At 41.5% G+C, this 26,338-nt stretch overlaps 1 protein-coding gene and 1 non-coding gene across 2 annotated transcripts in view; one reads left to right on the top strand and one right to left on the bottom strand.

Annotated features, from left to right (window-relative positions):
* Ryr3 (ryanodine receptor 3) overlaps nt 1-26,338 on the bottom strand; it is a 369,815-nt gene that overhangs the window by 108,961 nt on the left and 234,516 nt on the right. Inside the window, exons 45-54 of the mRNA XM_047539293.1 lie at nt 21,460-21,640; nt 20,228-20,336; nt 18,315-18,435; nt 16,503-16,672; nt 14,111-14,331; nt 9,861-9,951; nt 8,154-8,294; nt 6,452-6,615; nt 4,409-4,487; nt 738-827 (exon numbers count right to left, since the gene is read on the bottom strand). Coding sequence (XP_047395249.1) covers nt 738-827; nt 4,409-4,487; nt 6,452-6,615; nt 8,154-8,294; nt 9,861-9,951; nt 14,111-14,331; nt 16,503-16,672; nt 18,315-18,435; nt 20,228-20,336; nt 21,460-21,640 — 1,367 coding nt within the window. The remainder of the gene's footprint in view (nt 1-737; nt 828-4,408; nt 4,488-6,451; nt 6,616-8,153; nt 8,295-9,860; nt 9,952-14,110; nt 14,332-16,502; nt 16,673-18,314; nt 18,436-20,227; nt 20,337-21,459; nt 21,641-26,338) is intronic.
* Trnae-uuc (transfer RNA glutamic acid (anticodon UUC)) lies at nt 7,146-7,219 on the top strand. Its single transcript has one exon. It is a non-coding gene; the product is annotated as a tRNA-Glu (tRNA).

Here is a 26,338-nt window from a genome sequence, read left to right as displayed (position 1 = left end):
TTAACCGCTGAGTCATCCTCAGCCCTTTTTGTATTTTATTTAGAGACAGAGTCTCACTGAGTTTCTTAGGGCCTCACTAAGTTGCTAAGGCTGGTTTTGAACTTGTGATCCTTATGCCTCAGCCTCTCGAGCCACTGGGATTACAGGTGTGCACTACTATGCCCAGTAAAACTTCTTAGAATTCTCTTTTGATCTCTGAACTCTTTCATCAATGGTCAATATTCAAAGACACACATGCCATCCTTTACATATGACACTAAAGCTCACAAAGGACTCCTACTCATTCCAAGACAGGAATTAAGAGTTGAGATGAATCAAAGTTCTTAATTTAAAAAAAGAAAGCAAGAGACATGTTCATGTTTCCTTGGAGACTTTCTACTCCCTGTATCTTCTCTGTGGTGGACATCATTCCTGTTTGAATTTCCTTTGACAATTCATTGCTCTTTTCCCACATCCCAACAGTCAAGCACAGTTGCAGGAGAACTGCAGGTGCATTTTGTCCCAGGCTGTTAAGGGCTGGACAGTGCTTCTTTCACCAGCGGGTTCTCAGTGCCAAAGAACAGAAGAAAGGGCTGGACTTTTGGAGACTGGTTGTGGGGCTGCTGCTCACTGGCAAGATGGTGAGGAGTGGTTTATTGAATCCCGGGAAGTCTCTAAAGGGCTTGAGAATGACTGAGCCCTGAGCTCTTCTGGGGAAGGATAGAGCACAGTCAGTGTTACCAGAGGCTGTGTCTTACCTTCTCTGTTAATGTCTTGAAAGGCCTTATCAGTGGGTGGGTCTTCACATTTTCATCCAGGGAAATTCCATATTTCCATCCACTCTGACTCTGTAGAAATGTTCTCAGTTCAAATCTCCTTGACATTCACATCCTTGGCATTCAAAGAGCCCTGCTCTGTGACCCAAATCCCTCCTTAGATTTTCATAACTAGAATAATGGATCATGACAGAGCTTGGAAATTTCCCTCAAAAATGCCTAATTGATCCTTTAAAGTCATCAGGCTCTCTGACTCCTGAATCTTGCACTCTGCCCCTTTATTCTTTCTCATTTCAGTTGCTGTCCTTTCCACTTTCCTGCTTGTGTTTCAGGCCCACTTAAAACAGAAGGATGTTTCAAAAGACCCAGCAAATAACATGCCCCAGGTCAGTGTGCCACCCTTCTAGTAAGGACAGAGGCAGAGCTGAGAGCATGTGAACACTGCACCAACTGCCCACTGTACAGAGGGGCGGTTGGGTGTTACCTCTTGCCTGCCACTCCCAGAACAAAATCATAGCAGTGCAAGTTTCTGAGAGTCACAGAAGTTCAAGAACTCTGAAAGTCAGTGGACAAATACTGGTTAGATTTTTTTTCAACAGCATGTGCCAGAATGGGTCCTAGGCACCGTGGATGCAGAGATAAGTAAGATTCCCTGATCCCCATAACCTTACACGCCAAGACTCCCAACTGCTCCTTCTCAATTTCCATTTGTGAAACATATATACTTACCAAGTTTTTGTCCCTTCTCAAGAGACAAAACCCTCACTGGTGGATCTACTCTACATCTGTGCTCATAAGTTGCCACTGCTGGCTAATATCAAATCAGTATTTCCAGATCAGAGCTCTCACCTAATTTCCAAACCAACTTAAGCTCTCCTTGGATATTGTACAGGTAGCTCTCAACATGCTGAAAAAGAACCTGGCAGTTACTTCTCTAAACACCTACTCTTGGGTTTCCTGTACCTCAGGGAACAGCCCCAGCTTACACTGACTTTCCGTGCCAGCAACACAGCAGTCTTTGTTGATGCCACTTCTCTGCATTCAAGACATCTCCACCTCCTCAACCTACTCTTTCGTCTGCCTCTCTCTAGCTTCCTTGTCAGCTCAGGCCACCATGAGCTCATACCTGATGACATGACAGCTTTCTGAGCAGCCTCCCTGCCTCCAGTCTTGCCACCCCTCCATGGACTCATTTTTTAACTTCTCTCAGGGGATCAGGGCACTCTACTGCTTTGTGATTTTCTGATTGCCAAACTCTAAACCTGTAAAGATAATCTTGTTTACCTCTCCAGACTGACATCTCACCTTCTTCCCCTGCCCTATTCCATGTTTTAGTTTTGTGGTTCCCTAAAGCCACCAAACTCTCTCTTCCTTCCCCATGTCTGCACCTGCTGACCCTGCAAAGCTTGCAATGTATGCACTGTCCTGTGAGGAACAACTTCCATTCACCCTTTCACACATGCTATGTCACCAGCTCTAGGAAGTGTCACTGAACCCGTCTCCCCCGTGTTGAATTGGGATCTGCGTGTGTTCTAATCCTGTGTTCATGGCCATCATAGCACTGAACAACCTATCCCACTAGGACTGGTTTATTTTGTTTCTCCCACATGAAGAGGGTTCTAGAAGACAGGGAAAAGAGTCTTTTCTTTGTTATATAATCAACACCCTCCTGGTAATGGGGATAAAGCATGGATCCTTGCTCTCATGGAACCTGTAGTACTGTGTCAGAGAGATTAATCAAGTAACTACACTAGTAAGAGTATAAATGATTACTGGGATAAACGCATAAATGTGTAACTGCTTTAAATGTAACACACACACACACACACACACACACACACACAGAGCTATTAAATACTATGAAGGAAGAGAGTAAGGAGTTAAGAGGGCCTTAAGATCTGAGAAATCTGGGACAGTATCATCCTAGGAATTCATGGTTGGATTGATCCTTGAAGGATGAGCTGGGAAATAGTGTGTGCATGTGTGTATCTGGTTGAGATAGAGGAGGATTTCAGGCACATGTAGTGTGTGTGTGACACAGAGAGAGAGAGAGGAGGGGGGGTGGAGAGGGAGAGATGTATGTGTGCACATACGCACACAAACACAGAGGAAGAGACAGACACTGAAAGAAGAGGATGTGGCTGAGACAAAACAAGACGTGATCAGATGGGCCAGTGCCTGCCAGGTCATATGAAGAATTTTGACATTTATGTTAATAAGGATTAGAAGTCACTAAAGGATTTTAATAGGGAAAAAAGGTTGACCAGGAGGAGTGGTGGTAGCCTGTGACCAAATGTGCATATTGAAGCTATCACTTGCTTTCAGTGTGAAGAACAGACTGGAGAAAACACATGTGGGGAGACTAGTCTGAAAGTTATCACAACGGGCTGGGCATAAGATTATGGTGGCTTGGACTAAGTCATGGCACAGGGCCAGAGGGAGATACACAAATTCCAGAGAGATTCAGAAGGTAAAATCCACACAGTTTAGTGATGGATAAGCTATTGCTATGGAAGCATGAACTGGCCAAATGGCTATATGTAAAAGATCCTTAGAAAATTCAGATGCTCTAGATCCAGGGTCAGCAAACTATGGCTTTTGGGCCTAATCCAGCTGACCACCTGCTTTTCTTTTTTAAATAAAGTTTTATTGTTTTGTTTATGTTTTGCCTACAGCTACTTTTTGCTTCAATAGCAGAAATGAGAAGTTGCCATAAAGACTGGCCCACAAAGCCTGAAATGTTTATTATTTAGCCCTTTGCAGAAAAGGTTTGGCAACCCCTGCTCTAGAATCATAAGATACCAGCCCATTCTATAGTTTAGTCGTTATCATCAGCCCCAAAGAGGAACTCATAAGAGAATAAGAGCTGAGCCCAGATTCACATAGAGGCTGAGCTGATGGTTTAAGGTGTCCCCTACCTGTGGGCCTATTATGTGAAGATGATTTCTGTGAACTTGCTGTGGAAGAGTTCACTGTTCCAAGCTGTAAGCTGCAGCTGAGCAATGGCCCCAATCCTTCACTGGCTGCCCACAGAAATCCTGGATGTCTTTGGCATAGTCTTCCTACTTTGTCTGCCAGCATTAAAGGGCTGACATAGCAATTAAACTTATTAAGCAGCCTGACCTCATGTGGTGAGGAATTTTAAACACCAGATGGACAGGCTTATTAATAAGGGAGTATCTGGAAGTTATTGTGCATCTACCACAGGAAGATGCTTGTGTGTTCTTCCTGGAATAAAATACAGCTTCCTAGCAAAATGCAAGGGTACGGCTTTAAATTCCATTTTCCCCTTTCCAGTGCTTCATTCAAAGAAAACATTAAATAAAGTCCTCTCCACCCCTATTAAGCATTTATGTCAAACACACACAAGCACATGCTTGACACAAACTCTAGGGAATGCAATGCTAAGAGAGAACTTAACACTTTTAGAATTGATCATTTTCTTGAGAAATACAAAAGCAGCAAAGCAGCTGCCACTGCCTATTTCTCTAACCTCCACCCACCCTGGGAATTGCTGCTCAGAAATAATGAATGCTCTTGGCATGGAGAGTCTGTCACTTAGACAAATTAGGCAGATTTCCAGGAATGGACCCTTTAATGTTTTTGGGCTGTTTTTTCTCACTGACAATTGTCAATTGGATGATAATCCCTACCTTGTCACAGGCCCATTTATCATGTGAATGCTCAGCATACTTGGTGACGATGTATTCCAATTTCTCAGGCAAGGAAAAACTGTGAAATGAGAGGAAAAAAATTTACAACCTCCCCAAGCACTTTATGGTAGAAGGTAGGCAGAATTAGCAATCATCTGGTAGAACTTGGATGTGATCAATCAGATAGTCTCAAAGCTGAAGTGACTCTATACTCTGAGCTACATCACTGAGCAGAAGGAGAGGCGTGCCAGGATTAGGCCACATACACACCCTTGTTTAATCACAAGATTTCTCTGTAGAAGCCTCTGGCTGCACAGGTGGCCACCTCCAGCTGCTCTGGGTTCTCCTGGCTCCCAAAGAACCATTGGGTGTCCAGGTTAGATAGTGAGAATCTGGGAATGGCAGAAATGCATAGCTAGAGGACCATACATTACAAAGAAAGTGGTTGTCTACCTTTTTGGGTTCAGTGACTCATCACCCTTAGAATTTTGGAAGTATAGTAGTCACCTATCATTTCTGTTTGCCCAGCAACTCTTGTCCCTTCTGTTGGTGACATCACCTCAGTGTCCCTTTGCTTTATGTAGTTTTCTGGTACTATATGCAGTGTTATGTGAACTGCCATCCAGGACAGGCACATGACTAGGCAAATCACTCTCACTCTCCCCAGAATTTGAATCTTGAGTTGAATGAGACAAGGGCAGCAAACTCTTCAAGGTGATTCATGCAATGGGGATAGTCAAAGGTTCTCCATTTGGTCTCTGTGACCTGATAGTAGGCCTTGCTATAGCCTTAATCAGTCTTCCACTAGGTTTTGATAATGACCCATATCCTGGTAATAAGATCTTTTATTTTAACCAGTCAGTCCCCATTCCTCACATTGAAGAATCATGGATGTCCGAGGTATATGTGAATGAATCAAAATATTATGGATCCGCTCATTATTAGCATACAATTGCGAGTATGATGCTATTTTATAAAGTTTATGAAAACATGCAAATTATTATACCACTTGCTTTATCATCCTTTGGCAGCTTACATTTTCAAAGGGCAAAGTTCTCTAAAACCAACACCTGTCTCTTTTCACACTGGCCTGAAGTTTTACCATACCCTTTACCGCTTCCTTGCAGTGACCAATGCTTTTCCCCATCATCCCCTCAGCTCAAGGTTCTGTCTGATGGAATGTGTACTTAATTTTCCCAAAGATGTATTTTATGTTATCAAAGATGACAGTCCTCTGGGAAGGGTTCAGGTTCTCATTTGAAAACTACTGCCACAAACACAAGTCCCAAGGGCTCATTTAGGACAAATCTTATTTTCCCTGCTCATGTTGAAGCAGTTTTGGAGTTCTTCATTTTCAATACACCTGCAGATGAAGACAGTATGCCCCACAACACCTATCTTAACTAGGGAGGAAGTGCGACAAACCAAAATTGAGAATATTTTGCCCAAAAGATAAACACATCTCCTTAGCCTAATGAACATTAGTGAATATTCTGAAACAAATTAAATGCTGCTTTTGCAGGGTCACCCCAAAGTTCTAGCATCCCTTGATGTGGAAAAGAACAAGTTCAACCTCTCAAATGAGGACCCCAACCCTTCTGCCATCACACCTGAGGCCTTGTCAGAGCTCAGCTGAGTTTTATTTATGTTGTTTTGACGTGTGAAGCTATTAAAACTTTAGAGGCCTAATTCACAGAGAGTAAAGATTTTGTCAAAAAACTCATTAATAAATTAATTGCATCATTTGTCAAGGTGCTTCTCTCCATGCCTCAGGTGACATTTATTTATGGGTGCATCTATCTCTTCTAATAAACCAACTCTGCCCCCCTACAAAAAAGCGCAGGTTATAAGTAATATGGTATTTAATCAGATATGGATGGATTAAATCTTGTGCCTGATGTGACTGGCAGCATCAAGGGAAATGATAAGCAGTGTTGGCAGGAGGGAAAGAGGGGACACTGAAATCTCTTGCTATATTCTAAAAGGAAAACACTGGCTATTGGACAAAATATAGGACCAGTGTAGAGAGGACTCTGGACTTACTTCATTGTGTTGATAGGTTTGGGGTCAAAGTTGCCATCTGCATCCACCGAAACTTGTTTCTCCAATGTGGCTGTGATTCTGGTATCTAGATAATCTGGTGGTAAGGCCCCAGCAATAGCACTGAGACAAGGCAGGGCCATTCGGAAAAGATCTGGGTCATATTTCTGCAAGGAAAAACAGACACCACCTTAGCAGAGAAACTAGCAGGCAGAACCATTCACTTACGAAGGAAAATGAAAACAAATTGCATGCATTTGTCCAGGTGAACCAAAATACAGAACCCCTGCAGTGTTTTCTGGTGGAAAGTGAAGTATATTTGAAGACCTGATGACCATCTCTAAAGTCCTGAAGCTACAATTTACTTTAAATTGAAAAATCAAAGGTTTAAATTAATATCTCCTAAATAGTTAATTCGAGAATATTTAAGCTGGGTGTGGTGGTGTACACCTGTACTCTCAGACACTTGAGAGGCCGAAGCAGCAGAAGGATCTCAGTTCCAGGCCAGTCTAGCGAAAAAAAAAAAAAAAAAAAAAGTCTTGGGGTGTATCTTGGTAGTAGAACATCCCTGGGTTTAACTCCTTGTCCAAAAACCAAAACAAAATAAAACAAATCCCAAGAATATCTAAAGGTTAACACAGCTCTCAGTAGGACAGAAAAGGCTATAAACTTGTTCATCAAGAATGGTTATAGGGGCTGGGGAGATAGCTCAGTTGGTAGAGTGCTTGCCTTTCAAGCACAAGGCCCTGGGTTCGATCCCCAGCACCGCAAAAAAAAAAAAAAAAAAAAAAAAAAAAAAAAAGAATGGTTATAGAAACTGTCCCAATATAAGACAGGAGAGGGCACAGTCAGCTTTGCCAGGCTCTGTAGCAGCTGATATGGGTCATATGTGAATATCTTCAGCAGTCCACTCAATACCAAATCCATTCTCTCCTGAACCCAGTCAGGAATGAATTCCTATGAAATAACATGGAGTTAGAAGTGGATTTTGATTTGTTCATACATGACCAAAGGAATCCAGGAGTAAATAAAATTAATTTACATGCAGGTGGACAAGCTATTTATGAGATCTAGACTTCTCTAAGAAAACCAGACCTACTCATTTTCTACCTTTAAAGTGGGTGACCTCACAAATCTAAGTCTGGGAAATGGAGCAAGATCTGAGAATCCTCTGTATTTTAATCAGACTGACCCATAAGACTTTGCATTCAGAGTCTGAGTTCCCACACGACTTCCTCTTCTTATGAGGAGGAATGCCTTCAGATCTCCTGAATATCCCATGGCCCAACATCAAGGCCGATATCAGGACTTTTCCTTTTTGACTTGCTCTTGGTGAAGACTGTCTATCAGGAGCCATACCAGGTCAGGAGGGAAAGATTGGGAGGTAAGTCATCAAGATGGGAACTAAAAACATTATTTTTATTTTTTATTTTTTGTAATTTACTCTGGTGGTTGCTCTCCCTTCTGTTAACTTTGTGAGTCTGGCCAGTATTTTGACCTCTTAGACTTTTTTCCACCCTGTAAAATGAGAATTGTGGTAGTTCCTGCTTCAGAAAGTTGGGATAAGGATGAACATGGAATATTTGTGAAGTACTTGGCACAATTCTGAGCATAAGGTAAAGTTAAATAGACAGTAGTTATTACTATTCCTATGTGCCTGGGTTAATGAGGTTCTCTCTTTTTGTTCAGGAAGCACTGCCATTACCTTGTGGGAGAGGGAGTCAAAAATCCCCCAGAAGAGCTTCTCTGTGAGGTGCAGTTCTTCCTCCACAGCCAGCCCGTAGCTCCCCCATCCTGAAGGCAGACAGTAATACTTCCAGCACTGCTCATAGTGATTCGTCAGAAGCTGGGAGGTTGAGAACAGGATTGCACCAGTAGGGTGGGGTAGAGCAAATCCACGGGCATCAAAAACATGCAGGGGAGAATAAAATGGTATGCAGAGATCACGAGAATGAAACCAACATTGGAAACAGCGTGGCTGTCTACAAAGAAGCCCTTGAAATCCCACTGGGAAGGGTCTGCTCTCGTGCCTAATGAGCTCTAGCCTGAGCCAATCTGCCTGATTAATTCTCATGCCTCCTAATGTGCTCCTAGCGGTTACTAGAAAAGGGAGAGGAACTGTTTCCACTTCAAATGAGAAAACACTGCCTTCTGAAAACAGTTACTGTGCTTTTCCAGCCAGTCAGGTTTGGTAAGAGATTCTCAAGACCTTTGCTTATAATTCTGGAAGATCCTGGGGGATACTGGTATGGGGAGAGGATGGTAGGCAGAAATTTGTAGGTCTAAAAATTTCCTCTGCATTCATTCCTACTGGTCATTTCCTTGCCTTTCCCCAGCCCCCCAGTGGTCCAGTGATGCTATTGCACTTTCACATCTGGCCAGTAGTGGGCAGAACACTGGTACTGGCTCCTTCCCAGCAGATGGGAACCACGTCCCCTAAGGATCTCCCTCCCCACACCTCTTAGAAGCTAACATCCAGCTGCTAACAGAGGCCTGGAGAGGGAACAATGCCCGATAAAGCTGTGCCAACCATGGTTTTCCGTTAAAATACTCTTTGAGATTAAAACAGGTACTGTTAGAGTTAAAGAATTAGCTTCAGAGGACTGTGGAATCTCTGTGGTCTTACAAACTGTAAGCCTGGCATGGATTCAGGATTGAAATAAAAAATTCTGGGAATTCTGGTTATCCCAATAAAATGCTTCCTGAAATTCTTGCTTAGACTATTTCTGAAAAGAAGGAAAAGTTCCATTATGGTCATTATGCAGGGTTTTCAGGTGTGGCTGGTCACTGCTGACACTTTGGACATACAAGTATGACAGAGTCTCAGAATGAAAGACAAAAACATTGCTCTCCTGCGTGGATGGCTGATTCTGGTACCACTCAGGCCCAGATGCTCCCAGTGCTGTGATAAAATACTTATAGAAAATCAAGAATGGGCCAACAAATAAGAGGGCTCCGGGTTTTTTTCATTAATAAAGAAATAGAAAAAAAAAAGTAAATAAAAAAGAGCATTTGTTACTAAAGAAAAAAGGCACAAAACAAATATGCAAAAAGGGACATTTCAGTTCCTTCAAGTGAAAAGACACAGGACTGTTAAGCTTTTTGAGAATGAAAATATTCTGAAAACCTAACTAGGGTAGGAAAGCCCAAAATCCAAGTCCCCTTTACCAACCATGCTAAAAAATAAATAGCCATCAATTAAAGAAAATTGGAGCAGTTAATGAACATAACAAACTTACTCTCTTGATCCTGGACATTCAAGAAAGGGGTTTGATTTTGTGGATTGCATTCTATTAGCTAACCAGAAACTTGAAGAAGTAAAACCCAATTTTTTTAACTCCCCCAATTGTGAAGACATCTCGTCACATGAGAAAAACTTCCTGAGCCGTGGACTGCACTTAGAGATGTTTACCTTAAGAGGCATTTTGCAGTATTCATTGAGTTGAGGCACATCAAACACCAGCCGCCGCAGGAGCTGCTGCAGCATGGAAGGCCTCAGGTGACTGCAGCAAGGAGTAAGAAAACAGGAAGACAGCACAAAGGAAATAAATCAGGGAGGAGGGAATGGAAGCAGCATCAGGGCTAAGCCTCAGAATAATCAGCCCCTAAACACAAGATCATGGGTAAAGAACAGTGGACGACAATGCACTTTAAAAACTGGGTATGGTTAACATTCAGAAAGAGGGACTGGTGCTAATGAATTGGGATACCCAAGGTTAAATTTCAGCCTCCATGTGACACGTGTTCTAGATCTATTCAGTGACCATGAGCAAAGAACCTAACAGAAGGAAGGCACAGCTGATCTCACAGCCCTTTGAATTCTGCAAGGGGAGAAGCTAGGGCTGACCAGCTGCACAAGTGGAATCTGAGGCCACCTACTGGCGTGACTTGAAAGGGACTTAAGGTCTCCAGGTTACAAATTGATCCAGGCAATTTGAGGCTTTGTTCTCAAAACAACTCCTTAAAAGGCAAAAGGCAATTAATTAAAGACTAATATATCAAATTATAGAGTTTATGGCTGTGGTCCTTGGGACCAGTAAATTCTGAGATAGGGAAAGGAGAAATAAGTGGAACTGATTAGCTTTTACTTTTAGGTTGCTGATACTTCTTAAAATGGAGTGGAATCTATGGATTTTTCCAGAAAAGGTGTATGTGTGCATGTGCACATACACAAATAAATTTGCTACATGAGTTCAATTCATGAGTCCCTGAATTCCTTCCTGTGATACCTAAGGAGCTATGGAGACAGGGCTAATAACTGATGTTAAGGGAATATCGTGAGGGAAGGAATCTTTGAAGTACCTATAACAAGGAGGATAGAGGTAGGTGGAAAACAAATTGCCTTTGGTTCCCCACCTCTCCTAGAGCTAGCCCTGCCATCAATGCCCTGGGATGAGAATACTCACCTCTAACTAGGTAGCCCATCTCTAGTGATTATAAGGTAAAATTACTCTGTTTCACATTATTATTCAAATAATGAGCAATTAGCATCTAGGATTGACTAATTTGAATAAAATATATCTGTAGCCCTACTGATTCCCGACTTATTAAAAATAAACAATAAAATCCGGTCAAGTATCAATCTGTCTGCTCCATCTAGAGTTCAGGTGGGAATAAGAGCAGTGTGCCAGACCCTAAGAGTAAATAAGAATAGGGTGGTTAGCTGGATTTTTTTGTTTGATGCAAACAAAAATTTTCCCCCAAATCTGGTTTCTTTGAAAATATTTGCATCTCAGAGGAGCCACAGAAACATTGTGCTGTAACTAAGAACCAGCAGTGCTTGGAAGCAGGGCTCCTTGGTTGATGAGGTTCCTAAGGCACCTGCTGAGCTCACATCTAGCAAAAAGTAGAAGCTCCCCATGCAGTTGCCAGCTGATGACAGAACTGATGCTGACAGGAGTATTTCTTCTTGTGAAAACTCATTATTTAGTCCCTTTGCCACCATAAATGAGGAATGGGCCATTATTCTTCCTTTTGAAAAGGCAAAGTGAAACACCTAGTATCCTATGATTCCTAGAAGTATATCAGTGTGTCTACCAAGCTTTGTGTCTCTCGCAAGACCAAAAAGTTGCAATTAACTCAATTCTATATCAGTTATTATGGTAATCTTGGAATGGATGAGATAATCAGAGTAGAGGATCTGATTTTAGAAGGGGATCTCAGGGAGAAACTCTCTTTTGAAGTTTGGGCCTCCTTCCCATCCTCCTCTCCCTACCCAAGAAAATAGTACTGTACAGCAATCTAGTTCATCCCCAGTGATAGCTAAAGACTGTGGGCTTTAGAAGATACAAAGTCAATAGATATAGGTTAATCTTAACAAAGCATCTTAAATGTAGGGACCATTGTTATATTTGAAACATGTGAGACTGCCCTTCTGAAAAAAATTTTAAACTTTATTTTTAGGGCAGTTTAAGATTTGCAGAAACATTGAGAGGAAGATACAGAGAGTGCCCACATCCCCCTTCCCCCACAAGCATAACCTCTTCCATTATTAGCATCCCCACAAGCATAGGACATTTGTTACAGTTGATGAACCTATGTTGACAGGTCACTATTGTCCAAGCCTATAGTTTGTTTTGGGATGATGTTTGGTATTGAAAATTCTGTGGGTTTGGACAAAAGTAAAATGACATATCTCTATCACCTTAGTATTGCACAGAGTATTTTCCCTAGCCTAAAGTCCTCTGTGCTCAGTCTACTCATCCCTCTTTCCTACAACTCCTGGAAACTACTGATATCTTTAGTATTTCCATAGTTTTTTTTTTTTTTCCCCTCCAGAATGTCATCATATAGTTGGAATCCTACAGTATGTAGCCTTTTCAGATTGACTTCTTTCACTTAAGTAATAGGCAATAAGACTTGATCCTTCATTTCTAATAATTATAGGGTAAAATTTACTCAATATTTTACATTATCATTCAGATAATGAGCAATTATCACCTAAGATCAAATAATTTCCAATTATCTGCATTATTACAGTTTATTTATCCATTCACCTACTCAAGAACTTCTTGGTTGCTTCCCAGTTCTGATAACTGTGAATAAAACTGCTATGAATATCCATGTACAGGTTTTTGTATGACAGAAATTTTCATCTTTGAGTAAATACCAAGAAGTGTGATGACTGAATTATATTCTAAGAAACTGCTAAAATACCTTCTAAGAAGCTGCACCATTTTGTACTCCCATCAGTAATGGATGAGAGTCCCACTTGCTCCATCATCTCCCCGGCAAATAAGTTGCCCATGTTTGGGATTTGGGCCATTCTAACAGGTGTATTATGGTATTTCATTGAGATTGTCTTAGTTGATGTCCTAAAAGAACTGAGGAGTTGTTTTTCCTACGTAGCCCCAGACTCTAATGGACGGTCATCTCTCCTGTGATTAGGAAACAACTCATTCAACAAGAATCAGGACTATGCTGTGCTGAAGGGGAAAGCCAGTTGATCCTCTCTTCAGGGAAATAGATTCTCAACCTTGGCTGAATACTGGAATCACCTGGGGAGCTTAGGAAGCTAGAATCCTAGATTCCATCCTAAAGATTTTGATTTTAGGGGGCTGGATATGGTTTGGGCACTAGGATATTTATTTAGTAACTATTATGGTTTGGATATGAGGTGACCCCCAAAAGCTCACATGTGAGACAACTCAAGAAAGTTCAGAGGAGAAATGACTGGGTTGTGAGAGCCCTAACCTAATCAGTGAATTATCCCTGATGGGATTAACTGGGCGGTAAATGGGGTGTGGCTAATTGGGGGCTTGGCAATGGGGTATATATTTTGTATCTGGAGAGTGGAGTCTCTGTTTCCCGATCATCATGATGTGAGTGGCTTCCTTCCACCACCCTCTCCCACCATGATGTTCAGCCTCACCTCGAGCCCTGAAGAATGGAGCTGGCCTTCTATGAACTAAGACCTCTGAAATCACAAGCCCTCAAATAAACTAACTCCTCTACAGTTGTTCTGGTCAGATCTTTTAGTCACAACAGTGAAATGACTGACTGAAACAGTAACTCACCAGGTGACTGTGATATGCAACTGAGGAGGAAAAAACAGATGGTGGCCCTAGGCCATGATGCTGAGACCTACTGTTGAAAGGGCTCCTTTTCCTTTGCTCCTACCAGACTCAGTGTAGATTCCTGAAAGCCCGAGACTCTTGGGGTAACCACCCTTTGTTTCTGTTTGGCTCTGATGCCCTTTTATAATGGCAAAAACTATTGCCCTTAATTCCCCAATGTGACTGGAGATTTTTTGCTTGAGGTCTTAGGAGGCCTGGAGGTAGCTCACTTTGATTCACACTTAGTCTGACTTTTGTGTCAAGTCTTCTCTTTTAGAGGGTGGAAAAATCTGCTCTACTTGAGAACTAAACAATTAGTTCATAATCTGAATACTTCAGGTTGAAAAGACAGTCTCCTCTCCTGGTCCACTGCACTATGAGCTAAAGCCTGAGCTGTGTCCCCTACTTCCCCATAGTAAGAGATGAGTTTCAAGGGAAAAGTCTGTGGCAAATAGAGGTACCAAGCACATCATAAGAGGAGCTGTCTGAGGACTGCGAAGGCCTGGCAACTTCCTCAGATTGTGTCACCGATTTTTAGAACACACAATTAAATGCAGTTGGCATGGATACATACACAGAAGTGAAAAACATGGGAGGGGGTACTTACTTGCAAATGGCAAGCAAACATTCTTCTATGGTGTCCCTCTGTGCTTTGGTGAGGGACCGACCCTTGGAAAGCCTGTATATTGTCTGCAGTGTGGAATCAATCAGAGAGGTGTAGTGCTCTGTCCCGGCAAAGAGAGGGGCGCACCTCGTAAGGAGTGGGAGCACAGCAGAGCATATGTACCTGTTCAGTGCCAGTGCAGACTCTGTGGTGCTGAGGGACACCTAGGGAAGGGGATTGAATGCTTGTTAATCTCTGGAGAAAAGCAGAGCTTACTCTGTACACTGCTCTCCTGCGCTGCAGATGGGGAAAGCATGTTTCCCACCTGCAGAATGAACAGCTTTCTACCTGGTCAGCACACCTATTTTTCTTTTACATTTTAAATGAAATAAAAAAAAAAAAAAGCAAAGACAAAAATCTGACTGGATCTCAAATAATGCTAAAACATCTGTTTTGATCAAAGAAGAATTTTTAACCCTTCTTTAAATTAACAGATGACCATTTTAACCCAACATCCTTGAGGCTTGCAGGCCCAGCCGCAGGGCTAACTACATTATTATTCTAACTTCAGATCTCTTTTCTCAATTTATGGGCATTTGCATTGCCTTCTTGTGATCTGAAGGTTAGTAAATGGTTAGAAGTTGGGTGGCCTCCCAAATTTACCAGTTTGGTGACAACTTTACAAAGAGAAGGTGGAACTCCAACCCATATCCATTAACTTGTAAGCACTGTGAGCTGTTCACCACCTGATAAATGACATGAGGGAAGACCTCTCTAAAGAGACTAACTCTGCACAGGAGAGAGTATAAAAAAGGAATAGAAATCTAAGGCTTTCTCTAAAATTCTAGCATAATTCTTGCTCACAATGTTCTCTTTTGTTCATTTAGATGGACAGGCTGAATTCAAGGAAAACCATTTAGTGACACTAAATATAGCCAAACCATGATTAACTACCATCTTTGAAAACTGCAGAACTTCAAAAGAGATCTTGAGATTTACAGAGATAAAATATTATCATTATTCCCTTGTGATTATCACAGCCATTATATCTGTAACACATTTTCTGTAACTTATGATTTGAAAAGCTGTTTTCTTTGAACTGTACACACTTCTGGGTGTTCCTATTAATTATCAAAAGTTTGTCTTCTGGATGCTTTGGCAATCATCTTTTGTATTTATCACTTTCATAGAGTTGTTAGAATGAGGAAGTCAGAGCTTTGATTCCAATGGTTTAAAAGCTTTCAAATGAGAATACACAAATTGTGTGTTGGGGAGTTGAATATAAAACCTTTTTGTTGCAGATGGAGCTTGAACAAGCATGTGATCAAATACCAGATGCTAGAATAGCATTTGCTGTATATTTGGTCTATAAAAAATTAAATGCTTTGATCAGGAAACTTGGGGAGGCTCCACAAGTTTAAAAAAGTATTTTTTAAAACAAGAAACTTAAAAGTTCAAAACACAAACAGTAGTGGATTTGGATATTTTAACTATCCAAATGGTTCATATGCCCCCAACACCTTATGGAGACATCATTTCTCATCTCCATGCCACAGATAGATCTCCATGCCTGAATGGGGCTCCTGTCTGGGCTGGGGCTCCTGTTGCTTTCCATTACATTTATGAGTAGTCCACTTTGGGTAAGGTGCTGCTGACCACCCACCACAGAACTCACACTTCTATTTCTCTTGGACACCAGGTAGAGCCTTTGAGAAAACTTATAACTGACAAAAAACAACCCTAAACTAGCAAGATGTTTTTCAGAATTAATCTGCCCCCAGTTGCTTTTTCTCCTTGGACCTAGGACTTGTTTTTCTAGAAGGTTCTGATGTATGGCAGGTGGGCATTTACGTTCTTTTACTCCTGGGGCCTCCTGTTCTGATGCCTGTCGATGCTGAGTTGCTTTCTTCCACCTTGGTTTCCAACTGTGCATTTGCCCTGTGACTCTTGTACTGACCTTTGCCATAGCTTTGGCTTTCAATCTACCCTACCTGATGGTCAGTATGCGAAACCATGAGTAAGAGTGGGAAGGATATTTCCAGCCTAGAAGGAAAAGTCAGTCTTTTCCATAAGCAAAAGAACCATGCTCTCAACCAGGGTGATTTTGTCCCCCAGACATTTGATGATGTATGAAATTGTGTTTTGCAGGGGTGGGAGAAGGGGTTGGGGTGCTATTGGTAACTAATGGGTAGAGACCAGGGTTACTGCTGAACATTCTACAATGAGCAGGACAGCCCATACAACAAGTGATGCCAAGGTTGAGGAATTGTAATTGAAGTTTTTCTCACCCTTTAAAGCAGACCACAATGTAATGAGTAGGTAGAAAATATTTGCTTGTAAGTCTAATTTACAATGAGGGGGAAATAATTAATTTTTTTCTTATTGCACAACTTACTGTATCTAGAGAGGCAGAGGCTCTTAAGTCGGGTAAAAATCCAACCTCCAGCAAGTGGAGCAGAAAAGTTTGATCCTTAATGCCATAAACACGATCCAGGAACAGCACCATGGGTGCCTTGTGGTCAGGGCAGAAGTTGGCTGCCATATCGGGCTCAATGACTGACCCATCTGAAAGACAGAAAATGTCATTTTTGTTATTATATCTTCACAGCCTCAAAAGGCAGCACAGGACTTGTCTATGGCTTGTTCTTACAAATAACAGGATTTTTGGAAAGAACCACAAGGCTGTGCTAGAACCAGCTTACACAGGATTGGGACAGCCAATAGTTAAGGTTCCAGGAATTCCCTGATCCAGTTCCTAAACATATCCATTACTAAGTAGGTGGTATATATGCACTATGGAGTTTTACATGGCTACGTGAAAAAGAACAAAACTATGCATTTGTAAGAAAATGGATAGAACTGGAGAACATCATATTAAGTGAAATAAGCCAGGCTCAGAAAGTCACAGGTGGAATATTTTCTCTTATACCTGGAAGATAGAGATAAAAAAGGGGTAAAAAGGAGATTTTCATGAGGAAAAAAATGAAAGAAGGGAGACTAGTAGAAGATGGGGATCAGGGGAGGAGGAGGAAAAGGGAAGGTACCAAGCAATGAAACTGACCTAATTTTGTAATGTACATATATGAATATGTCACAATGAACCCCACTATTTCATATAATTATAATGTACCAATAAAAATTATTCTAAAAAATAAAAATTAAGTCAATTATATTAAAAAAGGTAAAAAATACACATAACTCTTTATTTCTCAATTCTTTTTCTACAAACTATCCTCTTGAGGTTGTTTAGTATCAATTGTGTCTGTTTGTTGGGAATAAAGATTGGGCTGTGTGCATCTTCTTTCCTGGGTGGGCAGGAGGGAAGGGTGTAGTTGCCAGCCCTCCTTCCCTGAGCACTGAACATGGTCAGCTCAAGCCTGAGTGGCTGCTGAGGCTGATGTGATGCCTTGCATATACTTGGTGTTTTAAGGAACATTATTTTGTGGGATATTAAAAAGTGTTTTGTGCTCAAAAAACACTGTTGGGGGAACATTGAATTTAACACCCATTTTCTTTACCATATGTTTTCTCAGAGGCTTTACAATCTTACCACGCTTCATGAGATTATAAAAGTGTGATATATTCTACGTAACTTTCCAAACTTATTTGGCCCCCAGATCCCTTATTAATATTTACATCTATTAATATCTCCAACAAGAGTGTTCCATGGAACATCGGTTTGGGAAACACTATAATGGTCAGAGTCATGCTATCTTTTCAGTTTCTCCATCTGCCAGGAAAGCAGGTGGAGTGACACAGAAACAAAATGCTTTTGTGAGAATTGTGCGAAGATGACTGATGTCAAATGTTCCATGTAGCATGTTCCACGTTCCCAGCTATGAGGCATTCAGGACTGTGGCAGAAGATAGCCTGTCTGTTGCCCATTGCCTTGACCATCTGGGGCACAGGGGCAAGGGAGAAGGAAGGCCATGGGTAAGCTTTGACTTGCCCCATTCCTTCAACCTTCTTCAGAGGGTCAGTGTGTTAGGAGGATGGTGAGGTTTGTCTATGTCCGTGGGACATAGATTCAGGGGTCTTTACACAGAAAGACCTGGTTCCTTCAAGGAGAAAGTTCTTCATCACTGGAAAAAGAGCAAGACATCTTCCTTGAGCAGCCTGCACTGCAAGGTGACCCTGGAAGACCCTGTACTTGGGATGGAGTTCTGCCCCTTCTAGGCTGGCAGGGTCAGCCTGCCTATATCCCTACCTTTGCTCAGGGAGGGCAGTTTCAGAGGGATGCTGATGATCCCAACCAGGTCCTCTGTGGGGACCAGGGAGCGCAGAATGGACCGGATCCGGATGGCTTCCCCTTTTCCTGTCTGGATGAGCTGTAATATAGGTTTGGAAAAAGAGATCAGATAGATGAAGTTCCCACACCCCCACTCCACCCCACCTCCAAACTTTTGGCAATAATGTGGTTCTTTTTATGAGCACAGGTACATTTCTATGTTCCCCTAATTGCCATAGACACTCATGGCTACAGGAAAAGAGAGGAGGCTGGTCCTGATTTTCTAGAAGAGGGGTTATTGAGGGAATAACTGATGAAGGAGGCCACTTGAGTCCTTTTCTGTGGTTGAAATGGTCATGTGGTTGAAGTATCAATCAAGTCTCAGCAGTAAATATATAGCCTGCAGGTGTCTTCTCAGTGTGACAGCACCAAGGGGCCTCTCATGGGCATGACAGAAGTGGTGTCAATGTGACCGCAATGCCAGACCCCATCATTCTAGTAAATGTAGAAATGTCTTATGAATCTCAATTTCCTAAGAGCCTGATTAATGCTTGGGTGGGAAGTGGGCAAGAAGGGTACAGAGAATGTCAGAGAACTTGAGCGACTTGGTGAATTTATCCCAGGTTGGATAATCTAATCCATAAAGACACCAATGTACCAGGCAGCATACATACAGGGGACACACACAGCCTTCTGAGTGTGGTCTCTGAAGTGGGGGTGGCAGGCTCTCTGCCACCGTGAAAAGTTCAGAGTCAGATCTGGCATGCTGGGCTCTGGGCTCAGAGGTCCCAGGGAAGGGACCTCCCTTTCCTGTGGGTAGCAAGGCTCTTAGTAATGATAGCATCTTCCTCCTTTCCTTCCTCTGACAGAGCAGGGGTCACTGAGGGGTTCTGAGAAGGTGTGTGTAAGGTACTGGGGGCAGAGATAGGCAGGTAGGAACTCCTTCAGGACGGGCTTTAATGAGTTAGTTTTCCTATGCTGCCTTCCTGAGAATAAGCCAACTATGTAACTTACTTGTGGAAGGGAAGAGAGGTGATCAGGAAAACTAGAGTTTAGACACCCAGGGTCTTTGGCACTCCCCTTCCAAGACTGCAGAACACCCTGCTGCTTCTCTGGCTCCCTTCAAGTTTTCTTTATTTGTTTAAAGGCACAAAAAGGGAAAGACAGCTCTATGTGGGTAGAGCTGACTTATCATTACAGGAACTGAATTCCAAGAATTCCATTCAGTCTTCTTTACCAAGATTTAGATTTTGTTTTCATATGAAAAGCAATTATTTCCTCTCTCATTTATGATGTGAAGCTTTATATGAAAAAAGGCCAACCCTCTCAGGCCTGAGCAGGGGTACAAATGGAAAAGGACACAGCTTTTAGATCAAAACTGGAAGTCTAAGAAAATATTCCATACAAGGACCATCCTTGTGTGTATGTGCACAGCTCTAACTTGGATAAACAATCAGACAGGCACCCTGGGCAGGGACTGCTTTCTTTGGATCAAATGACCTAGTCATCAAGGAAAGAGGATTTTATACATGGAGTGTCCTTATGACACGTGTGAGGTCATCCATAATAACCATGATCAGGAATCAAGTTGGTCACATTTTGACCAAACTGAGGCACATGGGGAACATAATTTTGAGAGGCTTTTGAAATAAAGTCTGTAGTGGATGTGCCCAACTAGTGCCACACACTTGGAGATCTGCCCAGGAGTCCTTCATTAGAAAGCTGTACAATCAGGTATTTGAGATAGAAATGACTTTGATGCTGCTAAAAGGAACAGAGAGGAAGGCATGAAAGCAAATGCCAAACACAGAGGAGGGAACTAAGTTCAGGAAACCTCTAATGTTCTTGGCTGAAGCTTCTCAGAGTTGCTTTCTAGCGACTTTGTCACTTACATGCATTTCAGGAGCACAGCGGCCCAGTAGATCTATAAGAGCTGAATAAAATGACATAATTGCATTGCCCATATGCACGATCTCTTCTTCCTCCTCCTCCTCCTCCATGCTGCAGAGAAAATCGACATGGGGAGGTGTGAGGTTGCCTGGCAGGTGCTGCCATGTATTAGACTGAGCTACTTGATATGGAGACACACATTCTGTCAACTTTCCCTTGGAACCTCTCCCTTCACAAGTTGATACTGTTTTATTCATTAAGCTCAAAGGACCTAAATATTTGCCCATGACATTTGTAAGCTCATGATCTTTAAGGCCCAAGTTTAGATGCTGCCCACCATTCATGCCTTCTTCTTCCTTGAATATATGCAACGTCACTTTGGACAGGGAGTCAGGAGGGCTAAGTCTATGTCCTGCTGTGCTAACAAGCAACAGACTGTGGGGCTCAGGTTTTCCTCATGTTACATGAGGAAGTGGGAGAGGCATATTTTTTTGGTTCTTTCTAGTCTACCAGGTCACCGACCAGAACTGATGACAAAGAAAAAAGATAGTTACCTCTGCTGGGTTATACCTATTCTGTACATTCTGGGGTCTAATCTAGAGGCTGTGACAAAGAAAGGGAAGTGATCATAAGACCTGACAAGGAGAAAAGTGACAAGGTGATCAGATAATCTACCAAGTGCATCCTTCAACTTTCAATGCCAATGTTGTTGATTCTATGACAATCTGTGCTGCCTCCCATCAAGGATCAAATAGAAACACTTTTTTGAGTAGTCCTCCTCCTTCCAGAAGTGGGAGAATAGGGCACTCTTTTTAAAAGTGAGGTTTGGGGTGAGACACTGCAGTTCAAAGTACTGAAGGAAGTGTGCTGGATTAGACAATGGTCGTCACCTTGGTCCAAGCCTTAGAGCCTCCACACAGCTTCCTCCAGTGGTGAGGCTGGAGGGAGGGGCAGTGGAAACCAGAAGGGGCTGCTACCCAGGGGATTTGCTGGTTGGGGCAAGTGGAGTAGGCAGATAGATGGTGAAGACACTCCACTAGGCTTGCAGGAAGAGTCAGGATGATTATGTGCTTGACAAAGGGATTTTAAATGTTTTAACAATGACTGTAAAAAAAAAAAAAACTATGCTTTTTCTATGGGAGGAAGTTATTGATACTGCTTTAATCATCTCTGTGTTAACAATGTTTGGGAGCTCACCAACCACATCCTGAAGAAGGCAACTGGTTTCACTTACACGTCTCTCTTGTATCCCTGAGAGGGAAGGTCAAGGGCTGGGTTCTCAGAGATTTTGATGGCACCCTGCATGGCTGCCAACAGGCCATTTCCTCCTTCTCCACGCAGGGCTGGGCCGAAGCACTCCGGGCGTCTGATGAGCAGCTTGACCACAACACTGGCGTTTTCTTCCACACTCTCACCTAAGGAAGAGAGGCATTGTCTCCTTCTCACTGGAAAGGATACCCAGAAGCTATTAACAGTTGTTAAGCTTGGGGAGCAGTACATTTCATTCAGTTTGTTTCCTACTCTTTAGACTATGAGGAAATACTGATGAGGTCAACATCTACTTGACAATCAAAAGATCTGTTTATTATAGGGTAGAATTTTACTTTTCAGCTCAGGATTTCAAACCATTGAGGGCTGTAATGGTTAATTTGAATTGTCAACTTGATTGGATTAAGAGATACCAATGATTAAGAGGTCTCTGGATATGTTGATGAAGGTGTGTCTAGGAATGACTGGAATGTGGGATAGTGAACTGAAGTGGAGACCCTCCCTAAGTGTGGGCAGCACTTTCCAATAGGATGGTGGCTTGGATGGAATAAATGTTGGAAGAACAAGGAAGCAGCAGCAGATGCAAGCTCGACTCTTCTTGAATGGGTTCTTGATTTCTGCTTTGTCTGAGGATATCAGACTCTCACTTCTTCACTCTTCCAAAGTGAACTCTGCCAGTGATTCTCCAGAGAGTTTCTAGAAGCCTGTGGTCTAGGACTAGAATAGCAACATTGACCCCTCTTGCTCTGAGGCTTTGGCCTCTTGGACTGCGCAGCTACTTGTTCCTCTAGCTCTCCAGCCAACAGATGGTCATTGTGGACTATCCAGCTTCTGGTTGTGTAAGCCAATCTAACAAAACCTCTTTTTATCATTATACTTCCTGTTGATTGTGTTCCTTTAGAGAACCCTGACTAATACAAGATCATTTCACTATATTTCGGTCTCAGAGGGCTAGTAATATATTACTGAGTCTACTAACGATTCAATCATAGGAGACTTAGTGAACAAAATAACTTTACAAAAAAAAAAAAACTTTACATCTTTATTAACTCCATGAGGAGACACCAATTTTTATCCTTCCTTGAAAGGAGGTAAGATGATAACTCAAGTTGGTATGACTCAAACTCCAGGGAAGTGACATGTTAGCCTGTGACTCTATTACTGTCATAGAGTCTCATGTATTAGAACCTAGAACGGATAGGTTTGTATGGATGGGATTGAGGGAATTTCTGAAATCATCTATCTAGATGAAGAATCTACTGGGTGAAGTTTCCTTGGTTATTCTTATAAAACATCTAAGGGAAGGTAAAAGTTTGGAGAACTATGTTCTGTTGCCATTTCTCTTTGAATGAGTCATAGAAAACAGGGTCTCATTTCCTGAACAGGTGATTAAGCAATAGACCTGGAACATTTAGGGAGGAATAACCATTGCTTCTCAGACCCAATACTTGCATTTAAAGTGTATTACAGTGGGGTTTTCAAGATGGCGGAATAGTGTAGGTTGCTTTCCTGGTCCTCCATGGTGTGAAACCAAGAAAGTAGACAGGCAGCTTCTCAGCAAAGTGGATGAATGAAAAAATTTAAGGGGTGGGGATTTACTGGAATTTAATACTGGATATTCAAAGCAGATTTGAGACTCAAGAGGTTGGATAGAATATAATAAGGAAGAAAGTTCCAACACCACAACTGCTGCCATAGCTCAAGGCCCCATCCAGAGTGGTCCTTCCATGAGCAAAGGGAAGGGATAAGGGGATTAAAGGAATTAACATTTTAGGAGGACTGCAGTGTGTCAGGGTATGAAGAGTTTAGAAATCAAACACACTGACTAAACTGAAAGGCACACTGCACAATAGCCTTATATGGGAAGGAAATTGCATCTCTCCTGGTGGTATGCAGAGGACAGGGGAAGGAACCATTTTGTAGCTGCAGTCTGGGGCTGGCAGCTGAGGGAGCCAAGTTTGAGTACGGCCCAATATACAGGCCTGGCAAACCCACACTGCACAACATAGAGTGTGCCTAAGTGAGCAAGAGAAAATCAAACATGGAGAGGTTTACACAGTGGACAGATAGTCAAGGAGACCTACCCCGCTCTCCCTGTGTCCTTACAATCTAGTTCTTAGAGAACCATATGAAGAGACTTACCTGGCTGAGAACTAGAAAGGGTAGAGGTAGTGGGCAGAAGATATTGAGTTTGGAGACTAAACCCAAGACCAGGAAATGTGGGGTCCTCAGTAGACATCGTGGCCTAAGAATTGGCTCCTACAACAAATGAGTGGGACCCAGGGAAAATACCTGGGGTACAGTTTTCCAGTGTGTACCAGCAATTGCTGGGCCCTGGAGGTGCACTGATTTAAAATCTCCAGACCAACTGGGATCCAGACAAGAGCATGAAGCCTATCTAAGCCTAAACCCTGCCTCCAGAAATTCTATCTACAGAATTACCTTCTCACCGTAGCAATATTACTCTTAGGGGGAACCAAGCATCATACTCCAGACAACCCCACCTAATGCTGAACAGAAAAGCTGAGAATCTTTTGAATTTCAACAGAAAAATTCTTTAATATTCATTGATTTCTTTTTTTTTTTTCTTTTCAATTTTTCTTTTCTCTGCTTAATTGTGACCTTAATGGTTCATGGACATTTATACATATTCATATTTTTTTCTTTTCTCATTTCTAGCATTTTTGAAACAAATTATTTTTGATGGATCAATTTTTTGAGGACTAGGAAAACTGATTAGTGTTTTTCAGTTTTGTATTCTTTATTAATTTTTAAAATTTTTACTTTATATGTTTTTTCTCTCACTTCTGTTTCCCTATAATCTCTTTCTTTTCTTTTGCTAACAGCTAATCTCTATTGTTATTTCACTTTTCCTTTAATTTTATACTTCTATCCTCTCTCCTCCTCCCTCATAATCATTACATCCTACATCACTTCTCTTCTCTCCCTGTCCACCATTTGAAATTGTAAACCATTTTGCAAACTTAACATTTTTATTGTAGGCAATAATCAATCATAATATTTCAGTTTATTGTGACAACACTGTAGATGTCATAACAGGAACAATTTGGTTTAATGCTGAATATTGTTTGCATTTGTTGTTGTTATTATTTGCCTCCCTCTAAACAGTGAGGACTGGAAACCTTCAGGGACACTATAAATCTATAGCATAGAAACTCTACTGCTTCACATCCATGCTGTTAGATGGACAGACACACAAACAATATGAAAAAGCAAGGGAACAAATTGCCCCAAACAAACCTACATACTTCAATAACAGAATCCATTGCCACCACAGTAGACGAAACGTTAGAGAAGGAGTTTAGAGGTGTTCATCCTAGGGATACAAATTTGGTTCAACACACAGAATAAATGTAATACATCTCATTAATAGACTTACAGACAAGAATCACATCATTATCTCAACAGATGCAGAAAAAGCATTTGACAAAATACTGCATCCATTCCTGTTCAAAATGCCGGAAAAACTAGGGATGATAGGAACATACCTCAACATTGCAAAAGCTGTATACCCAAGGCTGACATCATTCTAAACCCAAGGCTGACATAATTCTAAATGGAGAAAAATTGAAAGCATTCCCTTTCAAAATTGGAACAAGACAGGGATACCCTATTTTACTACTTCTGTTCAACACAGTCCTGGAAATTCTAGCCAGAGCAATTAGAAGAAAGAAATTATGGGATACAAATAGGGAAAGCAGATCTAAAATTATCTGTATTTGCCAATGATATGATTCTATATTTAGAAGATCCAAAAACTCTACCAGAAAATTTCTAGAACTCATAAATGAATTCAGCAAAGTAGCAAGATATAAAATTAACACCCATAAATCAATTGCGTTGCTATGCATCAGAGATGAATCAACTGGAAGAGAAATTAGGAAAACTATTCCATTCATAATAGCCTCAAAAATATTTAGGAATCAATTTAAAAAAAGAGGTGAAAGACCTCTACAATGAAAACTACAGAATACTAAGGAAAGAAACTGAAGATGACCTTAGAAGATAGACAATCTCCTATATCTTGGATAGGAAAAATTAATATTGTAGAAATGGCCATACTACCAAAAGCACTACACAGATTTAATGCAATGCCTATTATGGTTCCAATACATTCTTCATAGAAATAGAAAAAGCAGTCCTAAAATTTATTTGGAAAAACAAGAGGCCCAGAATAGCCAAAGCAATCCTCAGTAAGAAGAGAGAAGCAGGAGGCATCATAACACCAGACCTTAAATTATACTATAGAGCTATAGTAACAAAAACAGCATGGTATTGGCACCAAAACAGACATGAAGACCAATGGTACAGAACAGAAGACACAGAGACAAGCCCACATAAATACAGTTATCTTATAGTAGACAAAGGTGCTATAAATATACATTGGAGAAAAGAGAGCTTCTTCAACAGATGGTACTGGGAAAACTGGAAATTCACATGTGACAAAATGAAATTAGATTCCTATCTCTCACCCTGCACAAAACTCTAAGTGGATCAAGGTCCTAGGTGTTAGACCTGAGACCCTGTAACTATTTAAAAAAAGTAGGCCCAAATTTCCATCATGTTAGTTTAGGAACTGAATTTCTCAAAAAGATTCCTAAAGCATAAGAAGTAAAATCAAGAATCAATAAATGGTATGGTATCGAACTAAAAAGCTTGTTCATAGCAAAGAAAACAATGAAGAACATGAAAAGAGAGCCTATGGAATGGGAGAAAATCTTTGCTATTTGCATCTCAGATAGAGCATTAATCTCCAGGATGTATAAAATACTGAAAAACTTAACACCAAACAAATAACCCAATCATAAATGGGCAAAGGAACT

This window comes from Sciurus carolinensis, chromosome 2 (genome assembly GCF_902686445.1).
Source record: "Sciurus carolinensis chromosome 2, mSciCar1.2, whole genome shotgun sequence".
NCBI classification, from domain to species: Eukaryota; Metazoa; Chordata; class Mammalia; order Rodentia; family Sciuridae; genus Sciurus; species Sciurus carolinensis.
This window is presented reverse-complemented; position numbering and strand designations above follow the sequence as displayed.